The 11,424-nt window shown below is 29.2% G+C and overlaps 2 protein-coding genes across 3 annotated transcripts; both read left to right on the forward strand.

Moving 5' to 3' along the window:
- Window positions 1-584: 584 nt before the first annotated feature.
- LOC103483426 (very-long-chain aldehyde decarbonylase CER1-like) lies at window positions 585-7,846 on the forward strand. Of its 2 annotated transcripts, none has more exons than XM_008440040.3 (9): window positions 585-733; window positions 1,134-1,357; window positions 1,826-2,058; window positions 3,998-4,217; window positions 5,313-5,679; window positions 6,468-6,575; window positions 6,664-6,957; window positions 7,066-7,242; window positions 7,442-7,846. In XM_008440040.3, exons 1-9 carry the CDS (start codon window positions 674-676, stop codon window positions 7,619-7,621), a joined length of 1,863 nt encoding a protein of 620 aa, XP_008438262.2. In that variant the 5' UTR covers window positions 585-673; the 3' UTR covers window positions 7,622-7,846. The 2 variants fall into 2 exon arrangements, with proteins under 2 accessions (XP_008438262.2, XP_008438263.2); XM_008440041.3 differs by having other exon boundaries at window positions 7,069-7,242.
- Window positions 7,847-9,005: 1,159 nt separating this feature from the next.
- LOC103483425 (uncharacterized) lies at window positions 9,006-11,065 on the forward strand. The gene is made up of 2 exons (XM_008440039.3): window positions 9,006-9,272; window positions 10,526-11,065. Exons 1-2 carry the CDS (start codon window positions 9,114-9,116, stop codon window positions 10,922-10,924), a joined length of 558 nt encoding a protein of 185 aa, XP_008438261.1. The 5' UTR covers window positions 9,006-9,113; the 3' UTR covers window positions 10,925-11,065.
- The last annotated feature ends 359 nt before the right edge of the window (window positions 11,066-11,424 follow it).

Genomic DNA, 11,424 nt, shown 5'->3' on the forward strand with positions numbered 1-11,424 from the left:
TTAAAATATTAGATTACCCATTGTTTTAAAATAAAATAGTCTATATCAATGTTTTTATCGTAATTCTGAAATTAGTTTCACCTGGTATATTTTATTGAATGAAAATCAATAATATTATTACTTAACAAAGTTTGATAAAATAGATAATTTTAAATATATAAATAAGTTATATAGAAAGTATATGTATATATAAAATAGAAAAATTATTACGTTAAAAATATTATGCAAATTAAAATTTGATTTTATAAATTAATAGATTAAAATCTGGAGTCTTTTAAAAAATACAACTGGTTTACACGAACAATTCAAAAAACGGAAAAACCTACCGATCCACCATAGAAAATACCAAAAATACCTCGTCAATTATGTCGTCAATCACAGCAAAATCAAATTTAGTTATCCAAATTTACGCAACTCAGACAAGAACGAGTGAAACTGAAATATTTTTTATATTTATCAAAATTTACCATAAAATTTTATTATATTTTACGAAAAATTTGTTTAATTTTTATATATTTTAAAAGGATTAATAGAAAAGCGTAATGAAAGATATTTTAATTTTGATTTGAAGGCGGTAAAAGGTGCTTTGAACATTAACCAACTGAAATTTTCCCTCTATAAAAGGAGCTTGAGAAACCAAAGAGGTTGAAACTGAAAGAAAACTGGAGCTTAAATGGCTTCTACGCCCGGGATTCTCACCGATTGGCCATGGAAGCCTCTCGGAAGCTTCAAGGTCTCTTTCATTATCTATTGCTCTTTCTTTTCTTCTTGCTTCCTTCGTATATACTCCGCTCACCGCCATTGTTATCTATGCTCCTTCATCGACTGCATCTCATGCATATAATCTGTTTTTTTAAAATAACATTATTACATATTATTACATATTTCACTAAAATGAAATTCTAAGTATGAGTTATTGATGATTCACGGCCTGAAATCACTGTTCAATATCTTTTGATTTTCGGTAATTTTTGTGTGCTAGGGATTCCGATTCGCGATTAGAAAAAAAAAATGGAAATCTAAGTATGAAAAAAGATTTTTAGTCTTGTGGATGTTTATCTGCTTTGCATATTCATTATTGACTAAAATTTGTTGAAATGAAACTGAATCGTTGCGGAAATTTCTGGTTGTAGTATCTTGTTTTGGCTCCTGGCGTGATTCACAGTCTCTACCATTACATAGCGAAGGATGAGACGGAGAGAGACATTTCATATCTCTTCATTTTTCCTTTTCTTTTGTGGAGGATGATCCATAGCCAAATATGGATCTCTTTTTCTCGTTATCGAACTGCAAAAGGCACCGCTCGGATCGTCGACAAGGGCGTAGAATTCGAACAAGTAGACAGAGAACGAAACTGGTAAACAAAACGTATATTCTTCCTGCTTTTATCGAATTAACTATCTGTGAACATTTTATACAGTGAAAATTATTGAATAGAAGTACGTTTATGAATTCGAACAAGTAAACAGCGAAGTAAACTGGTAAATTAAACGTATATGTTCCTGCTTTAGCGAACTATCTGTGAACAATTCATGTTGTGAAAATTATCGAGTAGCAGCTTATGAATTCGAACAAGTAGCTAGACAGAGAACGGAACTGGTAAATTCAACGTACATTCTTCCTGCTATATCAAACTATCTGCGAACAATTTATATTGTGAAAATTATTGAATAGACGCTCATGAATTCGAACAAGTAGACAGAGAACGGAACTGTTAATTAAATTTACACGTATATTTTTCATAGGTTATATGGAGCTATCTGTGAACAATTTGTATTATGAAAGCGATTGAAACAGAAGTATATATGAATTTTTGGTTGAACAGGGACGATCAAATACTGTTGAATGGAGTATTGTTTTACATAGCAAGCAATTGTATTGAGAAAGCTTCAAATCTTCCTCTATGGAGAACGGATGGAGTGGTAATGGTGTTTTTGCTACACGCAGGGCCAGTGGAGTTTCTGTATTATTGGTTTCACAGAGCTTTGCATCATCATTATCTCTATTCTCGCTACCACTCTCATCATCACTCCTCCATTGTTACCGAGCCAATTACATGTAAGTCATTTTCCTTCACCAATCTCCTTTAGTTTTTTTAAGTTTATTTACAAAAATAGAAGTTTTCTCCCTGCATACTTAGTTTTAGTAGTTTATTGATATTAGATCTGATGAATAAATGCATCTAAATTTGTGTATATTTTGTTCATAGATGTGGACAAAAATGCTGAGTTTTCGATGTTACAATTAAGTTTAAAAAAATATTTAAACTAATACAATTTGTGGTTTATTTATATATTTATTTTTTAATGAGGTAATGGTAACGTGATAAAAATTTAGGGTTTGTTTCTTAGATAATCTAAGAATAAAAAATTAAAAACAGTGGATTCAACACAATATCGAAGAGTTAGTATTTAAGTAAAAATAATTGTTCAAAATATATTCAATACTTAAATCATCAATTATAAAAGAAGTTATAGTTTTTTTTTTCTACCTTTACTAGTATAAAAATTTTAAGATTTTTAATTTTAAATATAACAAAGAAAACTTATACTAAATAACAAATGAATCAAAGTATTTACAAAATATATCAAAATGTTAGATTTTGTCAACATAATGTGCACCAAAACTTTTATATAATATCTAAAATTTGTTTGTTTGGTTTTTTGGTATATTTGAAAATCTTGTAAAAAATGTTTTTAAAAACAAAAAGCATTGTGAACTAAACATGCCCTTAAATGCGGGCACTTTTTCTTTCTTCATGTAGTAATTAGGGAGGGATATATAGTTTCTTAATCAGTTTAGCTAGCTGTGTTTCACATGTATTTCATCTTCCCTATGTAAAATGTTTCAAAATATATTATTATTATTATTATTATTATTATTATTATTCTACTATTATTATTATTCTACTATTATTATTATTGTCTATATTTATAATTTTTGATAAGTAACATTTTAATCTTTTTACTTTCAAAATGTAGAACAATTTAACCTTTAAACTTCAATAAAAAATAATTTAGTACATATTCTGTAAAATTTATAAAAACAAGTCTTTATCATAAAAATTAATTATCGATTTTTGTTACTTAAGGACAAGTATCATTAAATTAGTTTATCAATCATCATAGGTAAACTTTTTTATTGAGCTTTAATAATAATTTTTATGATAAAAAATACATAGATACAAATTGTAAGATATAAAATGATTAAAGTTATTGATAACTAAAAATATTTCAAATTTAAAATCACAAAGAACAAAATTGTTACTAACTACAATTCAAGGGTCTTTTACTTCATGAAAGTTTTAGTGACATTATTTTTTTTCGACTACATTTAATATTTAATAAAGCTAGCAATAAATTTTCTAGAAATAAGCTTGAACGACCCTATAATATTTATGGGTTTAGTCTGTTTTGTTTGCGTTATTCTTTCCCTATTTAGTTATTATTGTTTTAAAAGCGTTCTATTTTGTTGTATCCTTCTCGTTGACTAATACTAAAATTAGTTGGTGAAAAGCTTTTATGACATGATAGTATGCTGGCAAAAATTTCTAGCAACGATGTGATGTTCTATAATCAAACTGAAAAAAACTATCTAGAGCCCTAAGTAATTGTCCAATAAAAATTTGTTATTATTTCATGAATTGTTTTTAATTTTTTTTTTAATGTCTAAAAGAAAGGAATGAATGAGATTAGATGCAATATATATTTATTTGTAAAAACACTAAAGATCAAACATATCTTTTGAGGAAGAAAACCCAGCATTAAGAAGTAAAACATAAATACAATAAGTCCAGCAATCTTATTGTTATGAGATTCTCATGTTAACAAAAGTTAAATAAGAAAAAATGAAAAATGCTAGCTGCTCTACTCTTTAACAGTTTCTTCCGAGTCTTGAAATATTGAAAGAAATATATTTAGTTTATCTGAAATTTAATTCGTATTTAGCAATTAAGCTTTTTAAGTTAATCGGTGCTTTGGTGATAATGGACATGCAGCTGTGATACATCCATTTGCGGAGGAATTTGCATATTTTGTTTTGTTTGCAATACCAATTATGACGGCAGTGTTCAGTGGAACAATATCGGTGGGAGCTTATGCTGTTTATATTACTTACATTGACTTCATGAACTATATGGGACACTGCAACTTTGAGTTCATCCCCAATCGTCTATTCACTCTCTTTCCTCCTCTCAAGTTCCTCCTCTATACTCCATCGTAAGTCCCTCTCTCTTACTTTAATTTCATTTTGTTAAAATTATTGCAAATTCGGTTGGAAAATTAAGAATTTAATGTCTGAATTTTACAAATTTAAATTTAGTCTTCAATAATTTGATAAAAATATCGTAGACAATCCTTATGATGTCCTTATGGTTTGAGTTTAGGCTTTAATCAAACTAACTAGATAAACTAAATTTTAATTTTTTCTAAGAACGAAATTTATAATCAAAATTTTAATTTTCATCAAGTCCTTTTGTTTAAGAAAACAAGCAATACTTGGATGCATTTTGACTGTTCCTATCCTTTTGAGTTCATTTAAATCACACCAAAAAAAATCTTTCTTAATTTCATTACTATTATATATAGAGATGTTAACATATACCAGAAGTAATGATGGTTAAATTTCTGGGACATGAAGATTTTAATCACTTTTTCACTTCAGCTAAGGTTCAGTAGATTTCATTTATTAGATTCAAAATAACTTTAAAATACGCTTTTTAATTTTGTAAAAATCAATAACTATAAATGAACAATGAGATATATGATAATTAAATTTAAAGTATTAGCATATATAATATTGAAAATACGGTAGATTTTATCGACATTAAACTTTTAGAATGTTTATAATAGAATTGATTACTATCTCTAAAATTGCTAAAAATTATAATTAATTTAGTTAAAACTAACTCCTAACCATGCCTTGAACTACCTTTGCTGCCTTAAAACAAATAAGTGCTAGAGCAAACATTATCAAATAACAATATAACAATGAAAAATTAAATTAATTTTAGAAACTAAATTTAAGATTTATTGAAATTATATTATTTGAAAACCGGATATTTGAAAATACCAAAACTAAAATTGAATATATATTTGTTTAATTATTTATGTTATATCTAAAAATATGTGTTCTTTATATTTAATGTAGTGTAGTTGGGTCTTTTTCTATAAAAGGAAAAAGAAAACATCATTACAAATGCAAATATAATGGTAAAGAGTGGAAACTTAATATTTGAAAGTAATCCAAAAAAAAAATAGTTAACTAAAAAAAGTCTTTTTGTTTTTCTAAATTTTTTGTTCGAGTAAAAACAGGTTTCACTCGTTGCATCACACTCAATTCCGAACCAACTACTCCCTCTTCATGCCATTTTACGATTACATCTACGCCACGGTCCACAAAACTACCGACGATCTTTATTTCAAATCCCTAAAAAGAGACGAAGAGCTTGCGGACGTGGTTCATCTGACTCATCTCACAACTCCCGATTCCATTTATCATCTACGGCTAGGATTTGCCGAGCTGGCATCCAGGCCCCATAACTCCACGTGGTATCTGAACTTGCTGTCCCCAATCACCATGATGCTGACATGGATCTATGGCCGTACATTTATTGTTGAAAGCAACCAAATTGAAAAGTTGAAGATGCAAACTTGGGCCATCCCCAAATTTAACGTTCAGGTGCCAATTTTCTCAAATTTCAAATTTTAAAAATATTTAGGAAAAAAACACCATTTGAATAATTAGTTTTGAATTTAAATATGCATATTGAAGATTTATAACTAGTTTTAGAAAAATAAATATTACATTATTAGGAATTAGATTCATATGCTTAATTTTTAATACTAAAATTAAAAAAAAAAAAAAAACTATTCTACGGATAACTATTTGATTTCTTTTTTAACTTTTTAAAACTAAGCTTTTTCATAATACTTTCAGTCTTCTATTTTATTTGTTTTATTGTCAGCTTTCTTAGTATTTCAACTTAGAGTTTTTAAAAGTTTAATCATTTTATTTTTTGTTTTTGAAAAGTAAGCGTATTTCATTTCCATTTCATGATAAACAAAATTCTAAAAACTATCCTTTTTTTAGTTTTCAAAATCTAATTTGATTTTTTAAACCATCGGTGAAAAAATAAATCTCAAAGGAAGAAACTTAAAGTTAGAAATAGTGTCTAAATTTTAGAAAATAAAATATTATCAAACAGACTCTAAATGATTGGTTTTTTCTTTAATTTGATTAAGAGTTCTAGTTTTACTATGAAACAAAAATCAAATGTTGCTAATTCTTAGTAATTTAGAATTTGGCAAAAGATCAGTTCAAAATGTTTAGTTAGGAAAACTGAGGTAAATAAGTTAAGGAAAACAAGTACAATTTGGAAAAAATCAAAATTAAAATGGTTATCTACCTATAACTATAACTAGTAGTATGGTATCTAACAAAAGGAGTGTGAACTTATATGAGCACAGTACTTACTTCAATGGCAAACCGAATCAATAAACAGCTTGATTGAAGAAGCTATAACCAATGCCGATCAGAAGGGCTGTAAAGTCTTAACCTTAGGCCTCTTGAATCAGGCAAGCAACTCATTTCTTCAAATATATATATATATATATTTATAAAAACCCAAAATACCAAACATATATATTTATATCTAATCTGCAGGGAGAGGAGCTGAACAAATATGGAGAGATTTATATTCAAAGAAACCCTAAATTAAAAGTTAGGGTAGTGGATGGGAGTAGCTTGGCTGTGGCTGTAGTGCTCAATAATATTCCCAAATTTGCAACACAAGTCCTTCTCACAGGAAAATTTACAAAGTTGGCCTTCGCACTCTATCATTCCCTTTCCAAAAGAGGCATTCAGATTGGTGTTTTGAATGAACACTATAAAAAGCTCAACAAAGCTTCGAACAACTATGAAGACACCCTAGTTCTTGCAGAAGGCCATTCCCATAATGTGTGACTTCCAAAATTACTCTATATTTTTGGTTCTTTCTTAATAATGGCTTTAATTAATTTAATTTAATTTAATTTAATTTATTAGGTTTCATGTGAATTTTGATAGCAGATATGGTTGGTGGGAGAAGGACTTACAGATGAAGAACAGCTGAAGGCTCCAAAAGGCACAACTTTCATTCCATTCTCTCAATTCCCTCCAAAGATTTTACGGAAAGATTGCTTTTACCACTGCACTCCTGCAATGAAAGCTCCTCCTTCCCTTGAAAACATGCATTCTTGTGAGGTAAAACACACACTCAGAACAAATATGCAATACACCACTTTTACATAAAAAGATAAAAATTATAGATTTAATACAAAAAAGACGATATATACAAAAAAAAAAAAAAAAAAAAAAGTTATTCCTAACTTCACTCTGCCCACAAATACTCTATTTTTAGTATTAGGCAGGGCCAAATGAACTTTAATTTCATTTGTTGCAGAATTGGTTACCGAGGCGGGTGATGAGTGCATGGCGCATTGCTGGTGTGGTGCATGCAATGGAGGGGTGGACAGAGCACGAATGTGGCTATGGAATGTCCGATATCGATCGAGTTTGGAAGGCAACACTTGGACATGGGTTTCAGCCTTTAGACACCCCCATTGCCTATGGTTTGCCGTAGTTTGTAGTTTTCTATAATGTTATTAGGTGTGCGTTGTATGCGGATTTGGATAAATGGGTGAGTTAGTATGTTGTTAAATTAGGAAATTACTTCGGTTTATGTGGTAAGTAAACTACTTTGGTTCTGTTCCAAATTATAATTTGGAACATAAAGTATATAAAAGTTGTGATTGTGTTAATTGCGAAGATTTCATACTTAATTACAAAGAGTAATTCATGGTTGTTAGTTGGGGGGAGTTATATTATCTTTTTTTGCCGCACTACAGAGAATGTGGTTTTTGGTCAACTATCGTGTTTATATATACATATAAGGAGAGAAAAGCTAAAGGTGCAACTACCGTTGCACCATCTATTTGCACCCCACCTTGCATCCAATATAAATATAGAAAAGAGTAATTCATGATTTTTGCTAATTTTTTTTCTAAAAATTAGAGTATTCTTGCCATCACTCAATTTCACGTTTTATTATCTATTTTTCTACTGTTGTCTTAAAAAACTAAGTTAAATTTAAAAAAAAATATAAAAAAAGATTATTCTTGTTTCTATCCTTTCGTTAAAATTTCAACTATTACACCTAAAAAAAGGCGAGTAATTATAATATTTAGAGGAAATAAACTTATTTTTCAAAAACAAAAAATAAAATAGTACTAAAAAGAGACCTTTTAGGTTTTAATTATTATTTATTAAAAAAATCGAATAAATATAAATCAAAATTAGAATACTAATAGTTAATAATTAAATAATATTTTAAATAGTTTTGATAACATAAAAATTAATATAATGTAGAAAAATTCTTATGAATAGAAAGGAAAAAAAAAAAAAAGAAAATTTTTCAAAAATAGAAAAAAAAACAGAGTATTTACACCTCTCATGAAAAACCCACTTGATGATTACACTTGATTTTTCGTAAATATTTAGTTAATTTTTTATTTTGAAAATCTTTTCAAAAGAATGTATGAGTTAAAATTTATTAAGTCTAAATAATATAATTATAATTAAAAAATAATAGCAATGGGAGTTTTAAAGTTCCCATCATAATTATATTAAAAACTTTAAAAGTTGACATGATGTAAAACAAACGAAACTAAATGTCTGTTTAAAATTTTATAGCAAAACTAATAAAAATCCTCAATATTTTTTCGTCTTAGAGTGAGTCAAGAACAAAAGTGCTGTAATCTCAACTATTTTAGTTCCATACAATTTACCTAATATATTTTAGTGAGGGAATATAAGAAGCATATATCTTACTAATTTGACTTTTTAAAATATTTTAATTTTATTCAATAATAAGAGTAGAAAATATGAAAATGAGTATAGCACCCAAATAATAATAATAATAACAATAATAATAATAATCATAATAATAATAATAATAATAATAATAATAATAATAAATCACATTAGATAATAGCACAGAAAAGCAAGAGGAGCAAGAGATCGGATTCATACCTGCAGGGAAGTTGAAGCGAAGAATCCTTGAGAGGAAAGTGAAAATGTTGTTAAGCACATCAATTCCCGAGTCATCCTCATCAGCCACATTACTTTCCAGTTTCCTTCAGAAACCCACTTCGAGTTCATGGTCATCTTCTTTTTCCAAGCTCTCCATCTCCTTCGACGCCATTAAAGCACCTTCTCTTTCAACTCACAATACAGTATGTTTTCTCTCTTCTACTCCACTTTCAGTTAGCCATGCATTTCTCTATCTTCCCTGCGAAAACGAACATAAAAGGGGGGAAAAATGGAAAACGATCTCAATTTCGAAGAACCGATGAAATTTTTTTGAAACTAATCGCGAATGCTGGGTTTGATTGTGGTGGTGCTCGTTTGGGAAATCTATGTAGTTACGTTGTTTTGGAGAGACTATGAACTTGAATACAAAGGGTTTCGAATACCTCGACTATTAAGAGGAATGCGATTTTAATTTGGATTATGCAGCAGCCATGGTGTTCGACGAAATGTCTAGAGAAAAGGAAACTATTTTTTTTCCATCGTTTTGTGACGAGAATAGTTGAGGAATTTTTTGGGTTTAGCAAATGACTAAGCAGCGTTCTAACCTGGGTAGACTTATGATTTGAGTTTTGTGGATTCTTTAGAATTATAACAGTAGATGTTTCAACAACATATCAATGTTGGATACCATATTCTGTAGGTCAAAGTCCCACTAAGAAGTTTAGATCAGACAGAGATGGCTATGACAAATAACACTTATTACAGAAAGGTATACGGCCAAAGTCTCACATGGACTAATAGGAGAAGATCATGGGCTAAATTTGAATACACTTGTCTTCATCAATGCGTGTTGTTGCAAGGGAAAGTAAAACTAAAAGCAAAACTATGAAAATCTATACAAAAAATCGGATATATCATATTGTCGTGGAGATGTTAGAGAGGTCTATTGTCAATAACATCAAAGTATGTCTCGAGCTTAGTTGTAGAATTAGAATAATTGGTTGCCTAAGAATGAAATAGTCAGCTTCAATGACATGGTCACATGAGGGATCTACAGGTAACCATTGATTGACCAATTACTCCAAGAAAATGTTGCTTCAAAGGGAGGATAGTTGGGAGTGCAACCAAAATTCCATATTGGCTAACGGAGTAGAATACTACAATATCTATGTGAGGACAATTGTTTTTGCTAATATATACGAAGTCTTTTCGGTGAAACCAAAAAAAATAACATCATAGCAACTGTGGAGATGTTGAAGAGGTAAGTTGTCTACACCTTTTCAAAGAAAATGAAAATGAAAATTCAGACACTTGAGCTTGAAACCTACAGATATAAGACTGTCGGAGGACGCAACCCCAAATATGACTGGTTCCTCATCATGCAAGTCTTGAACTCAGAACATACATGAAAGAAGAAAATAGTTCATGGAGCTTACGACTTACTTTCGTTTTGCAGAAGTCTTTGATTAAAGCAGCAGCCTGGACACGAAGATCACGAGGAGAAGCTGCAAAAAGAGGGAATAAGAAATCATGGAAGCAAAGAACAGATATGTACATGAGACCATTTGTTTTGGATGTTTACTTTTCAAGGAGGTTCATCCATGCCAAAGTGATGCATCGAGGAACAAGCAAGGTCGTTTCAGCAGCAAGCACCAATTGCAAGGATTTAAGGTATTCATTACCATCACCCTCTGATGACAATGCCTGTAGGATTATTGGGAACCTAATTGCTGAGAGATGTAAAGAAGCTGATGTGTTTGCCATGTCTTATGATCCTCCAAGCATGGAAAGAATTCAAGACAAAGTTGGAATTGTTATTGATACTATTAAGGAGAATGGTATTATATTTGTATAGACTTTGCTATCCATCTTCTCCACACATAAATTGGTTTTCTTTCTACTGTGCTAATGATATATAGCAAAAAGAAATTTAAATGAATTATAAAGAATTTGGTAGGTTTTGCTATATTTTATAAATAGTTTCAATTTTTAACTATATTTGAAATCGTAAATAGTTTCAATTTTTAACTATATTTGAAAATGTCCATTTTTTTATTCTTAAATTTACATGCAGTAATATTTTACTCCTGATATTTAATATTGAGGAGGTTTTTCATGATAGAGATTTTGAGTTGTTACAAATTCATAGACTAAATTGTTACTTCTATAAAAATTGGACTAGAAATGTTTTTTTACATGTATTAAGGAATATTATTTGGTTGAATTATGAGTTTGGTTGTAAGGTGTTATGCTTGTGTCCAATAAAGAGCATCTAATAATTTCTAAACTTAAAAATGTAAAAATAGATCTCTTGAACTTTCAATATTGTGTATAAAACACAAAAGTTTGTGTCAA

This window comes from Cucumis melo, chromosome 6 (genome assembly GCF_025177605.1).
Source record: "Cucumis melo cultivar AY chromosome 6, USDA_Cmelo_AY_1.0, whole genome shotgun sequence".
Classification (NCBI taxonomy): Eukaryota; Viridiplantae; Streptophyta; class Magnoliopsida; order Cucurbitales; family Cucurbitaceae; genus Cucumis; species Cucumis melo.

Coding starts and splice junctions, on each gene's coding strand:
- LOC103483426 (XM_008440040.3), top strand. CDS start 674: ATGGCTTCTACGCCCGGGATTCTCACCGATTGGCCATGGAAGCCTCTC. Junction 5,680..6,467: donor TCCCCAAATTTAACGTTCAG/GTGCCAATTTTC, acceptor ATATGAGCACAG/TACTTACTTCAATGGCAAAC. Junction 6,958..7,065: donor CAGAAGGCCATTCCCATAAT/GTGTGACTTCCA, acceptor GAATTTTGATAG/CAGATATGGTTGGTGGGAGA.
- LOC103483425 (XM_008440039.3), top strand. CDS start 9,114: ATGTTGTTAAGCACATCAATTCCCGAGTCATCCTCATCAGCCACATTA. Junction 9,273..10,525: donor CTCTTTCAACTCACAATACA/GTATGTTTTCTC, acceptor TTCGTTTTGCAG/AAGTCTTTGATTAAAGCAGC.